The sequence below is a fragment of the Gekko japonicus genome, unplaced genomic scaffold, assembly GCF_001447785.1.
Source record: "Gekko japonicus isolate JY-2015 unplaced genomic scaffold, Gekko_japonicus_V1.1 scaffold2530, whole genome shotgun sequence".
NCBI classification, from domain to species: Eukaryota; Metazoa; Chordata; class Lepidosauria; order Squamata; family Gekkonidae; genus Gekko; species Gekko japonicus.
This window is the reverse complement of record NW_015162027.1, coordinates 239,846-253,394: the sequence shown is the minus strand read 5'-3', so window position 1 is coordinate 253,394 and position 13,549 is coordinate 239,846. Positions and strand designations below refer to the sequence as shown.

Here is a 13,549-nt window from a genome sequence, read left to right as displayed (position 1 = left end):
TCAGGAAGGAGGGCTCCAGGGCAAACTAATGTATGAAGAAGGAGGAGGAGGAGGAGGAAGAGGAGGAGGAGGAGGAGGAGGAAGAGGATGATGATGATGATGATGATGGCAGCAAACACCCCGGATTCCTGCTCGGCCCAAGGAGAAGGAAACCGGGGAGTCAGATTCGAAGGAGGAAAAAGATACGAGTTCGGCAGGCCCATGGCCAGGGTTTTCTTTGTCTGGGGGTGGGCATTTAAATTTTTAGAGGGGGCAGTTAAATTACAGCTAATAACATTAATCGGAATGCTTCCTTGCCCTGCGGAAGAGAACTCGAAAGGCATTTAAATGCCTTCTGAAGGGCAAGTAAATCCCCTCTGAGCCGTCTTTTCCCAGTCCTATGATCCCCCCCCTAACTCCACTTCAGCAGGCAGAAAGGGGGGGGTCTCTCCTCAAAAACAAGCTTCCTGTCAGGGCTAGTGGTGGGGCGGTGCTTTGAGTTAAGAATCCCCTCTGAGCCGTCTTTTCCCAGTCCCACTCCACTTCAGCAGGCAGAAAGGGGGGGTCTCTCCTCAAAAACAAGCTTTCTGACAGGGCTAGTGGTGGGGCGTGGCCCCCAATTGCCCCGATGTAGCTACAGGCCTGGAGTCCGGTTCTCCCCCGCTTCCATCACACAATCCGGAGGCAGGAGAGGTCTCAAGCCGGAGGAAATGGGTTGCAGATGATGTCCGGAAGGTGTTCTGGGGGGGGGGGACCCCTTCTCCTGCTTCCAGGGACCTGTGCTCCTTGACCATCTGCGTCCCCAGGGGGTCATAAAGAGCCACTCCGGGTGAGGCGTTCCAGAGCCCAGATGTGACTGAATCCCTCTCCCTCCCCTTTCGGAAGCAGAAAGGGCGGCCTCTGCAAAGAGCTCGAGGACTCCCCAGAGGCAGGGGAGAGAGATGCAACAGCTGCTTCGGGGTTGAGCTGGTGGGCCTCGGGTGGTGGAGAGGCCCATCTCTCTGCCGATGGCTGCCCGGGGAAGGAAGAGGTGCAGGCAGGAGCGGAGAGAAAGGAGGCCACGAGTCCCATTTTGCACAGCACTGTGGGTTTGGAGTGGGGTTCGAGGCCTCCGAGATTTTACATCTTACAGAGAGGAAGGGGGGGAAACTGGGCCGAGCCAAGCAGTGGCGATCTATACAGTGGGGAAGGGTCCCACCTGGTGGCCGGACACAGACATTGCAGCAAAGCACATCCCTAGCATTCGCTGCTCCCTTTCGAATCTGTCGCTGAAGCGCACCACGGAGCCACCTTCCTCCGTCCGCCCTCCCCAAAACCCACTCCTTTTAAAGTAAGGATGATCTAAGAGCCCGGGGTCACTCGGGTCTCCCTCTCCTGCCCCCCCCCAATCGGTCCAAGAATGGAGAGAACCCAGGAGTCCTGGCACCCTGCCGCCTGCTGCGTCCCTCCCCAGCGATGGGAGCGAGGAATGTATAATGAATGAGGGTGCAGAAGAGAAGAGCGGAAAATGCATTTTTTGGCTGCAGATGTGACAGCGCCGGAACCCGCGGAAATAAGCGAGGGGGAGTTTCTCGCTGGTGCGCATAACGTCCCCAGCAGGCTCCAGTTGGCACCGCCGAAGGATCTGGTGCTGGGTGATTCACCGGGCTGGAATTCTGAGATTCCTGCTTTAGGGCCTTTTTAGGAAAGGGGGAAAGTGCGTTTGGAGCAGGGAGGCGGACCGGGGGAGGACGGCCTGCCAGCCACGGAGCAGAATGCTTTTCCCTGGCAGAGCAGCCAGGGCTTGTGCTGATGGATGGGGCTTATGTCACTGCTGCGGAGAACAAGCTTAAGAGGCTGACGGCATCATCCCTTCACAGCCCATCCTTAAAGCGCTTGGGCCTCGACAGCCCTATTTCACTCCGGAGACAAAGAGAGCCAAGCCGGACCGGTTTCCAGCCAGAGACGGCCACGGGAAGCGGCAGTCCGTCTCACATGCGCGCATGCATGCTTGTCGCACTGGCAAATGGTTTTCTTTCAGGGGTGTACCCTGGGGAAAATGTAACATCTGAAGTGCCCCATGCGCCTTCCATTTTAAAAACAGAAGAAGAGGAGGAGGAGGAGATTGGGCTTATACCCCCACCCTTCACTACCCAAAGGAGTCTCAGAGCGGCTTACAAACTCCTTTCCCTTCCCCTCCCCACAACAGACACCCTGTGAGGTAAAAGAAGAAGAGATTGGATTTATCCCCCGCCCTTCACTACCCAAAGGAGTCTCAGAGCGGCTTACAAACTCCTTTCCCTTCCCCTCCCCACAACAGACACCCTGTGAGGTAAAAGAAGAAGAGATTGGATTTATCCCCCGCCCTTCACTACCCAAAGGAGTCTCAGAGCGGCTTACAGACTCCTCTCCCTTCCCCTCCCCACAACAGACAGGTGGGGCTGAGAGAGCTCTGACAGAAACGGCTCTTTTTCAAGGACAGCTCTGACAGAACGATGGCTTGCCCAAGGTCATCCAGCAGGTACAAATGGAGGAGTGGGGAATCAAACCCGGTTCTCCCAGATTACAGTCCACACACTTAACCACTACACCAAACTGAGAGACGCACAGGAACAGGTACCTGTGGAGAGCTGCCAGGTAGGCCGTTCCGCTGGTCAGGTAGGTCTCTCTGCCTTCTGCCTTCCTTCTGCATCTGACCGACTGCAAATTCGTGCCACTCCTTCAGACGTGTCTGGAATTACAGCTCGAGGGGGCCTTCAAGAGTGTTGGAGCACCCGACCCTGACTGGAATAGCCCAGGCAAGCCCGATCTCGTCATATCTCAGAAGCTAAGCAGGGTCAACTCCGGCAAGTACTTGGATGGGAGACCTCCAAGGAATACCAGCAGTCGGGAGGCGGGGGCAGGCTTTATTCAGCCACCTCTCTGAATATCCTCCAGGCCGCAGTGGGGGTCAGTCACCAGAGGTCGCCATGACTCCCAGGTGCATGTGCGAGCACACACACACACACGTACAAAAAAAAAAGTGTTGGAGCGCCTTGACCCAGAGATCCCTGGGAAGCCCAATCTTATCAGACCCCCAAGGAAGTCCAGGGTTGCTACGCAGAGGCAGGCAATGGCGAACCACCTCTGTTTGTCTCTTGTCTTGAAAACCCTACATGGACCCGACGTCAGCTGTGACTTGCCAGCACTTTCCACCACCAATACCTTCCATGACTAAAGCAACTAAACCGTCTAAAGTGGCGAACAGCCTTACCTACCTTCCCTCCTCTTCTTCAGGACAGATAATTAATTTTGAAGGTGGGGAGCGGGAGAGAAAGAGGTTTTAAGGCATGGGAAAAGGCAACCCTGAAGTTTCACAAGATGTGGTATCAGAGGTACTGGGCAGGTGAGATTGGGTTCGACCCCATAAAACAGATTTCTTACTGCACCAAGAGCTACTCCTGGGACAGAAACCTGGTAATGGCCGTTCTTCCCGTCAGCATGAGTGTTAACTACAGCGCTGGACCTAAGAGACGCAGGTTCGAGTCCCTCCTCTGGCCTTCTCACCTTCACCTACTTCACAGGACCATGCTCACAGCCTGGTAAATCCTTTGTGCAACTTGGGATCAGTTTTGCATCATACAGTCTAATCAGATCTGCGTCACTCCTCCATTCTGCCTTTTTGATTTTACAAATGGTTCTAGACATGAGACAGAAATGGAGCCTGCATGTTCAGAGGCAGTGTGCCTCTGCAGTGTTCCCTCTAAGCTTAGTTCGTGTGAGCCTAGCTCAGTTTTTTTCGCCTCCAGCTCACACATTTTTGTCTTGGCTCAGGAAGGATGGCTCCAGAGCAAACTAATTTACGCAGCAGCCAAATTGCTGGCTCACAACTTTTAAGGCCAGTAGCTCGCCAGGTAGAATTTTTGCTCACAAGACTCCACAGCTTAGAGGGAGCATTGCCTCTGAGTACCTCTGGAGTTCTGGCCCTGCTGGTAGACCTCTTTTTGAGGGGTATTTTTATGTGCGGGTGTGCACACCTGGAAGTCATGGCGACCTCTGGTGACTGACCCCCACTGGGGGGCCTGGAGGATATTCAGAGAGTTGGCTGAAGAAAGCCTGCCCCCGCCTCCCAGCTGCTGGTATTCCTTGGAGGTCTCCCATCCAAGTACTTGCCGGAGTCGACCCTGCTTCGCTTCCGAGATTGGGCTTGCCTGGGCTATCCAGGGCAGGGCACTGGTAAACCTCCAGATGGCCCCTGGGTTTTGGCCGCTGTGTGACACAGTGTTGGACTGGATGAGCCACTGGCCTGATCCAAAATGGCTTCTCTCAACATTCTTATGTTGATGGAGGAGGAGGAGGAGAATTGGATTTATACCCCGCCCTTCATTCGGAGTCCCAGAGCGGCTCTCCTTTCTTTCCTCTCCCCAAAACAAACACCCTGTGAGGTAGGTGGGACTGAGAGAGCTTTGAGAGAACCGTGACCGGCCCAAGGTCTCCTAGCTGGCTGCATGTGAAGGAGTGGGGAATCAAACCCGGTTCTCCAGATTAGAATCTGCCCAAGACCTTGGAGAGCTGCTGCCCGCCTGTGTGTACAATACTGACCTTGGTGGACCCAAGGCTCTGATTCACTAGAAGGGAGATTTGTGTGTGAGTCAGTAAAAAGGTGGATTCGTGGGTGGACAAGAAAACTGTTTGGAATGTGACAGGAAACACAGAAGTGGGTCAGGAGAGAGAGGCGTTTCTCTTGGCCCCACCCTAATTGGGATAAGCCTCACACGTCGCCCTCAGTTTAGGAATCTTGGGAACTGCAGATCAAATGCCTTTTCTGAAGTGAAATCTGAACAGCCTCCCCCTCCCAACTGTGGATAGTACCCGTTCACAGTTGGGGGAACTGGAGGGAGAGACTGTGGCTCAGTGGCAGAGGACCTGCTTGGCACGCAGAAGGTCCCAGGTTCAGTCCCCGGCATCTCCAGTGAAAAAAGGACCGGGTAGGAGGTGATATGGAAGACCTCCGCCTAAGACCCTGGAGAGCGGCTGCCAGTCCGAGTGGTCAATCCTGACTTCAATGGACCCAGGGTCCAATGTTCCCTCTAAGCTGCAGAGCCTTGTGAGCAAAAATGCTACTTTGTGAGCTACCGGCATTGAAGTTGTGAGCGGGCGATTTGACTACTGCATAAATTAGTTGGCTCTGGAGCCCATCCTTCCTGAGCAAACACGAAAATGTGTGAGCCGGAGGCTAAAAACCTGTGAGCCAGCTCACACCAACTCAGCTTAGAGGGAACACTGCAAGGGTCTGATTCAGGACAAGGCAGCTTCATGCGTTCAGGTGAAGTGACCAAACACAACTGGAATCGCCATCACAAGTTTTAGTTTCCATCAATGTGGGGCCGGAGGCATCTGTTTAACGTATACTCCTTGTGAACTATATCCAGGGCTTTTTTTGTAGAAAAAGCCCAGCAGGAACTCATTAGCATAATAGGCCACACCCAACAACAGAAACTCATTAGCATATCCAGCCACACCCATAAGAGCATAGCTCATTAGCGTATTAGGCCGCACCCCCATGTTACCAGAAGTGTGCTCATCCAGCCACACCCACCTTTTGCTTCTTATTCTGTTTACTGTGTTTGTTGTCAAAACCCAGGGCCTGTTTTCGTAGCAGGAACTCCTTTGCATGTTAGGCCACACACCCCTACTGTAGCCAATTCTAATGAGTTTCTGCTGTTGGGTGTGGCCTATTATGCTAATGATTTCCTGCTGGGCGTGGCCAACTTGGGGGCCAGCCGGAACTCCGTTCCTGTGCGTTCTTGCCCAAAAATAGCCCTGCCTATATCTAACACTGCAGACAAGTACTACCCAAAAGCTACCCAGAGTTGCCACATGGGAGGTTTCAGTGTCTTTTGTTCCGAGATGGCCTAACTTGAAATGATGCCCCGTGGTTTTCTTCCCTCTGGAAAACGGCTTCCTTTTCGGGGGAAACCCGGCGTCGATCACCTCACACCGCCAGTCTGCATCTTCGTTGACTGCCTCAGGGACCGTGTAATTGTCTTACGGTGGAGTACACCCGAGTGTAATTTTACTGGACGATTGCCCTGTGGGTGTCACCCACCGTGGAAGGAACCTGGCTTCATGTGGGTTTCTACTTTTTGTGGTGACTTCCAGTTTCGATCCACACCAACAAATCTCTCAACAGTGGTAAACTCACGCACAACTTCCAACCACACCATGGGGGGGGGAGAGTGTCACATTATTGCGTGGTTCCCCGTTTTCGTTTAAAAACCCAATCTATGTACAGAAAATCAGCATGACAGAGAGAGCTAGACGAGAAGTGTTCACCCTGAAATCCACTTATCGCTATGGATATTTCTCTTGAGGTTTACCACCTCAGTCAGAAACAGGCCGAATAGGCAGAAATGCTGTGTCTCTAAGGCTGTGTTAATTTTAAAGGATATGGGGTTGAAACAATTCCTGAACAATTACACGTTGCTTCAAAAAGCAACTTTCTGTAGAGTTGACAACTCCGGGTTGGGAAATACCTGAAGATGATGGGAGTGGAGCCTGAGGAGGAGGAAGAGGAGGAGGAGGAGAGGAGATTGGATTTATACCCCGCCCTTCACTCGGAGTCTCAGAGCGGCTGACAAACTCCTCTCCCTTCCCATTCCCACAACAGACACCCTGTGAGGTAAAAGAAGAGATTGGATTTATACCCTGCCCTTCACTACCCAAAGGAGTCTCAGAGCGGCTTACAGTCTCCTTTCCCTTCCCCTCGCCTCCCCACAACAGACACCCTGTGAGGTAGGTGGGGCTGAGAGAGAGCTCTTTCGAGGACTGCTCTTGAGAGAACAGCTCTGAGAGAACTTGTGACTGACCCAAGGTAACACCAGCAGCTGCATGGGGAGGAGTGGAGTCAAACCCAGTTCTCCCAGATTTGAGTCCGCACTCCTAACCACAACAATGAACTGGCTCTTGAGGGACTTCAGTGGGGTCTAATGCCACAGAGCCATTTTCTCCAGGTGGAACTGATCTCTGTCATCTGGAGATCAGTTTTATTCCCAGGAGATCTTCAGCCATATGTAGCTCCACGGTATAGAGAGAAAGAATACCCCACTTAGACCCATATTACTCCAAAATTTCTGGAAGCCTGCGGTTCTTCCGTCAAATCCGCAGCAGATACTTCATGCCAGAATTTTTCAGTGCGTGTTGTGTTACTGCTGCCCTCGTTCTTCCAATATTGCCTCAAAACAGCCTGTTTCTGCTAAACCATCTCATCCGACACCATCTGTTTTCCTTGAGACGTCACCTTTCATAGCGAGGCCCCGTTCAGCTTTCAACACTAGTTTGCCGCTCGCCATTTTATTTCTTGTCCACGTCAGGTCCGCGTCAGAACAATCAAGGAGTGGTAGCTTGAGACAGACCTGTACCATCATATTCTTTTTAAAAAGCATTTTTTTCTCTTTTTTTGGCTAGCTGAATTTGCTTCGATCCACGCCGATTCAGTGTCGGCGAGATGGTGCGCTACGCTATTAGCACAACGTTAAGACTACAAATCCCATGCTGCAGTGCGGGGTTCCGCTCGGATGAAAACACAACAGTGGTACTGTCGCAATCCTATGCAAACTCACCTTGGGGTTAGCTCCACTGAACACAGTGGGCTTACTTCTAAGTAAACACATGCAGGATTAGCTAGCACGTGTTTATCTAAATGTTCCTACTGTAGTGGAGGTGGTCCGTTGGGGACCTGTGTTAGCACTCCCTTTCTGAGAAAAGTCTGGCAATTTGTAGGGGTTTTTTCCTCGCCCTCCTACGCACTAATCCGGGAGCCTCGAAAATAATCTTTATTAAGACTTAGTTATGCATGCATAACGCGGTACATTTAACTCATTGAGCAAAACCATCAGTTGGCTTAAACACTTGAGCCACATCCCCTTTCACCATAGAAATGTGGCAGACAAGAAAGGGTGCCGGATAACGCATTGACGACTCCAGATTGTACTTATCTTATGCTAAGTCAGTCCTAGGTTGGCCAGCTCCCAAGGTGCACTGATATTCTTGCGCATCAGAGGACACGCCGGCTCCTATCAACCGGGCTTCAAGGATAGACTGTCTTGTGCTTTCTTCGACGCCCAGAACCCCCGGAGTAGTTCTGTGTCCAACCAAGGCCATTTGGAATTCCATCTCTTCCCGGCGCCTGGGTGCACCGACTTCTTACGCCACAGGGGGGCGAAAGAGGTCCATCGTCTCCACCACCAAGGAGAGATGCTCCAGGAAAGAACTGATGGACACGCGCAGTATGCGGGCCTCTTCCGCTTTCCAGCGCCTGAAAGAAACGGATAAACGGCTAGGGTCGAAAACCTGCGCACCGAAGTCTCCCGCATCGTAACGGGATGCCCCCCAACGCCACACGCTTCAGTCGCTGTTCCGTTCCCCTTCTCCAATTTATGCTGCTAGTTAGCCAGGGCTCCCAACTCTGACCCTGCAGCATCTCTGTTATCCTCAGCGGGAGCCAGTGTTCCCTCCAAGCTGAGTTAGTGTGAGCCAGCTCACAGTTTTTTAGCCTCCGGCTCACACATTTTTGCCTTAGCTCGGGAAGTTTGGCTTCAAGGGCAAACTAATCGCTGCAGTCGCCCAATCGCTCGCTCGCTCACAACTTGAATGCCGGTAGCTCATCAAGTAGAAGTTTTGCTCAAAAGACTCCACAGCTTAGAGGGAGAATTGGCGGGAAACCGCTCCCCCAGCCCCCCTTCAACCAATTTGGGTAAAGGTTTCCCTTGACTGAAAGCCAGTCGAATCCGACTCTAGGGGTGCAGTGCTCCCGTTTCCAAGCCGAAGAGCCAGCACTGTCCAAAGACGTTTCCATGGTCATGTGGCCAGCATGACTAGATGCTGAGGTGCACGGAATGCTTTTACCTTCCCACCGAAGTGGTACCTCTTTATCTACTTGCAGTTTCTTGCTTTTGAACTGCTACCGTGTTTCCCCGAAAATAATAGGTCTCTTTTAATCAGAGAGCCCGCGCCGCCGCCAGGACAAGCTGCCGCCTGCTGCTCGCTCTGCCCTGACGGAGTGTACCGTATTCTTCTTCATGGAAAAATGACATCCCCTGAAAATAAGACCTAGCGCATCTTTGGGAGCAAAAATTAATATAAGACACTGTCATATTTTCGGGGAAACACGGTTAAGTTGGCAGGAGCTGGGGCCAGAGACGGGAGTTCACTCCGTCACACGGCATTCGAGTCTCGAACTGCCAATCTTCCGGTCTGCAGTTCGGCATCTTAAGCACTTGACCACCGCAACCCTTCGACCAACTGAGGGAACTAGAAAAGCAAAGCCGGCTTTGTAGCCATTTTGGATGCCCTGTGCAGAAAATTCCAAATCGCGTCTTCTCCCTCTTGACAATTAGCATTAGACATATCCATCGACAAGCCTCTCCCCAAAACAAAAAGGAGCTTGTTCAGGGGAACTTCCCAAAGCTCTGCCCACCAGCAGCCCCCCCCCCAACCTCCCTTCTGTGAAGGGGCACACGATACTCACACATGCAAAACGTTCTCGGTCACATCCAGTTCCTTGCTGATTCCTCCTTTGCGGGGCTCAGGATCCGGGGCCAGAGAACCCAGCGCGATCCGGGCTAGCGGCGACGACGGGAAAGGGATGCTGAGCTCACTAGCGTTGGGGGCAGTCATAAGGAACGTAAAAAGTACCAAGAGGGCAGGTAAAAGCTCTCCCACCCGTCTACTTTTTTGACAACCTAGACGCGGACAGGGAACCCCAACATGGCGCCCACGGGCACCTTTCCCAGTGCCCTCAAAGCGCTTTTAGAAAGTTGGTGGGACGAAACAGGGCTTTCAGGAAGTGGGTGGGACAAATCTAATCCCCTTCTAAAGCTTTTTGCTCCTGCGGGCATCGCTACATTCTCGGGCAGCGAATTCTACATTTTAATCACATTGGGCTTGTTTGTTTATTCATTCAACTCGTACCCAGCCCTTCCCACAGGAGAGCTAGGGGGAGGTCACAATAAATGCTATTGCAGTCTGAAACGATTCAATAAATAGATACCAAATATAGAATTAATACAATAAAACCGGCTAAAAGTTAAAATGGGCAGTGCAGCAGATTTCCATTTCAGTTCCTACAGCCAGGGATGACTGGGCCAAAGCCGAGAGCCAGTTTGGTGCAGTGGTTAAGTGCCCAGACTCTAATCTGGGAGAACCGGGTTTGATTCCCCACTCCTCCACTTGCAGCTGCTGGTGTAACCTTGGGTCAGTCACAAGTTCTTTCAGAGCTGTTCTCGAAAAAGAGCTGTTTCTGTCAGAGCTCTCTCAGCCCCGCCTACCTCACAGGTTGTCTGTTGTGGGGAGGGGAAGGGAAAGGAGTCTATAAGCCGCTCTGAGGCTCCTCTGGGTAGTGAAGGGCGGGGTATGAATCCAATCTCCTCCTCCTCCTCCTCCTCTCCTAAAGGTCTAGTTAATAGTAGCCTACGGCCACAGCAACAGGCGGGCTCTGGGAGGAGAGCACGTTCAGCTGATCTCGGCCAGACTACTTAGCACGGAGGTGGTCCTTCAAATGCCATATCCTGTGGCCCAGGGGTCCCTAACCCTTTCTGGGCCTGGGGCCCCCTCTGGAATTAAACATAAGAACATAAGAGAAACCATGTTGGATCAGGCCAATGGCCCATGCAGTCCAACACTCCGTGTCACACAGCGGCCAAAAATACCAGGTGCCACCAGGAGGTCCACCAGTGGGGCCAGACCAAGAGTTCCTATCTATAGGTTTAAAGGTAAAGGGGTTTCCCTTGCTCGAAAGCCAGTCGGAACCGACTCTAGGAGTGCAGTCCTCATCTCCGTTTCCAAGCCGAAGAGCCAGCACTGTCCGAAGACGTTTCCGAGGTCATGTGGCCAGCATGACTAGACGCCGAGGCGCACGGAACGCTGTTACCTTCCCACGGAAGCGGTACCTATTTATCTACCTGCAAGTTCTGGCATTCGAACTGCTAGGTTGGTAGAAGCTGGGGCCAGAGACGGGAGCTCACTCCGTCACGTGGCACTTGGCGACCTTCCAGTCTGCAGCTCAGCGTCTTAACCACTGAGCCACCTATCTATACCTTGTGGCTAATAGCCACTGTGGTCTGACAGAGTGTGGCTGGTAGGGCTGTTGCCAGGTACCCCCTGGTCATTGGCAGGGGCGGTGGGTAGAGTTGCCAGACCAAAGTTGGGAAACTCCTGGAGATTTGGGGGTGGAGCCTGGGGGGGACACGGACCTCATTGGGTCCCTCCAAAGCAGCCATTTCCTACAGGGGAACTGATCTCTGTGGTATGGAGATGAGCTGTAATCCCGGGGGATCCCCAGGCCCCACCTGGAGACTGGCATCCCTAGTGGTGGGCACAGTCACCAAATGGCTGCTGCAAGGTAAAGGTTCCCTTGCTCGAAAGCCAGTTGAGTCCGACTCTAGGGTTGCGGTGCTCATCTCCGTTTCAAAGCCGAAGAGCCAGCGCTGTCCGAAGACGTTTCCGTGGTCATGTGGCCGGCATGACGGCGAGGCGCACGGAATGCTGTTACCTTCCCACCGAAGTGGTACCTATTTATCTACTTGCAATGTCTTGCTTTTGAACGGCTAGGTTGGCAGGAGCTGGAACTAAGGACGGGAGCTCACTCCGTCATGCGGCACACTCGGGTCTCGAACTGCTGAACTACTGACCTTCCGCAGCCTGCAGTTCAGCGTCTTAGCCACTTGAGCCACCGCTGCTGCAAGAGATGGCCACAAAATGGGTATTATTGCAGCTTGTCTTCGATCAGCAAAGCTCCTTATAAGGAGCTGACAGCGGCTACCAAAATAACATTTTAAAAAATCTGCATAGCCAATCAAATCTCCAAAGGCCAATCAGGAGCCTTGCTGGGCAAAAGCCCCACCTACTTCCTAAGAACACTTGGCAGGCCCCATGAAAGGTGTTGGCAGGCGCCCCTGCGCCCCTGGGTACCACGTTGGAGACCTCTGCCCCAGCCGCCGAGAGCTTGAAAATTCTAAACCACCACTTTGAATCGGCTGCTTACAAAAGATGTATTCCCATTCACACAGAAACAGGGCCTCTGCGTTTTTAAAGTGTGTCAAGCGAGGCTTTTGGGAGCCCAAGCCGAGTTGCAGGGCTGAGCGCCCGCTTGGGAACCCAGGGTGCCCTAAGACCCAGGAGCCCCGGGTGCACACCCACACAGCATGGTGAAACGCACTCATTACTGCTGACCCAATCGTGCTGTTGCTCAACCTAGCCTACCTCGCAGGGGTATTAGGTAGAGGTAAAGGTTCCCTTGCTCGAAAGCCAGTCGAATCCGACTCTAGGGTCGCGGTGCTCATCTCCGTTTCAAAGCCGAAGAGCCAGCACTGTCCGAAGACCTTTCCGTGGTCATGTGGCCGGCATGACTAAACACCAAGGCGCACGGAACGCTGTTCCCTTCCCACCGAAGTGGTACCTATTTATCTACTTTTGCAATTTCTTGCTTTCGAACTGCTAGGTTGGCAGGAGCTGGAACTAGAGACGGGGGCTCACTCCGTCATGCGGCACACTCGGGTCTCAAACTGCTGAACTACCGACCTTCCACAGCCTGCAGTTCAGCGTCTATTGCAAGGATACAAAAGAGGAGGGAGGAAATCAGGAAAGCCCTCTTGGGAGGAAAGATGGGGTACAGGCAGATCTCCCGGTTATCTGGCCCCCTCTTGTACCCCACCCGCAGAGACAGCTCTGTTTTTGGGAAGCCACCTTGGGTTAAGAAAGCCAGTGCCCCAGCCCCTTAAGAGGAAGGGGATATACGGTTGCCAATCTCCAGGGGAGCCATGGTGTTCTCCAGACTACCCAGAAGTTTCCCGGGAGAAAAAGACGGCTTGGAAGCAGTGTTCCCTCTAAGCTGAGTTGTGTAAACTAGCTCCCAGTTTTTTAGCCTCTAGCTCACACTAGGGTTGCCAGGTCTGGGTTGGAAAATACATGGAGACTTTGGGTGTGGGTCCGGGAGAGGGCGGGGTTTGGGGAGGGGCCTCAACATGGTACGATGCCATAGAGTCCACCCTCCAAAGCAGCCATTTTCTCCAGGGGAGCTGATCTCTCTCAGCTGGAGATCAGTTGTAAAAGCGGGAGATCCCCAGGCCCCGCCTGGAGGCTGGCAACCCTGGCTCAGGAAGGAGGGCTCCAGAGAAGACTAATCGATGCAGGAGCCAAATCGCTCGCTCACAAGTCCAGTGTTCCCTCTAAGCTGAGTTAGTGTGAGCTAGCTCACAGGTTTTTAGCCTCCGGCTCACACATTTTTGCCTCAGCTCAGGAAGGAAGGCTCCAGAGCAAACTGATTTATGCAGCAGCCAAATTGATTGCTCACAGCTTTAATGCCAGTAGCTCACAAAGTAGAATTTTTGCTCACAACAGCTTAGAGGGAACATCGCAACGTTAATGCCAGGAGCTCACAAAAGTAGACTTTTTGCTCACAAGACTCCACCTCTTAGAGGGAGCATTGCCACCACCCCCTGTATATAGAGGGCAGTGGCATTGCTCGGAAGAGGTGGCTGTATGGCGTACCACGGAGTCCGGGAGAAATGCGAGTCCTAGAGTGACCTCCCACCCCAGCGGAGCTCCTCCCCCC

At 52.9% G+C, this 13,549-nt stretch overlaps 1 protein-coding gene across 1 annotated transcript in view; it reads right to left on the bottom strand.

The window, feature by feature from the left end:
• Positions 1 to 7,805: 7,805 nt before the first annotated feature.
• Positions 7,806 to 13,549, bottom strand: part of LAGE3 (L antigen family member 3) — a 9,723-nt gene continuing 3,979 nt past the window's right edge. Inside the window, exons 3-4 of the mRNA XM_015405522.1 lie at positions 9,467 to 9,595; positions 7,806 to 8,254 (exon numbers count right to left, since the gene is read on the bottom strand). Of these exons, the coding sequence (XP_015261008.1) occupies positions 8,143 to 8,254; positions 9,467 to 9,595 (241 nt within the window). The 3' untranslated portion in view covers positions 7,806 to 8,142. The remainder of the gene's footprint in view (positions 8,255 to 9,466; positions 9,596 to 13,549) is intronic.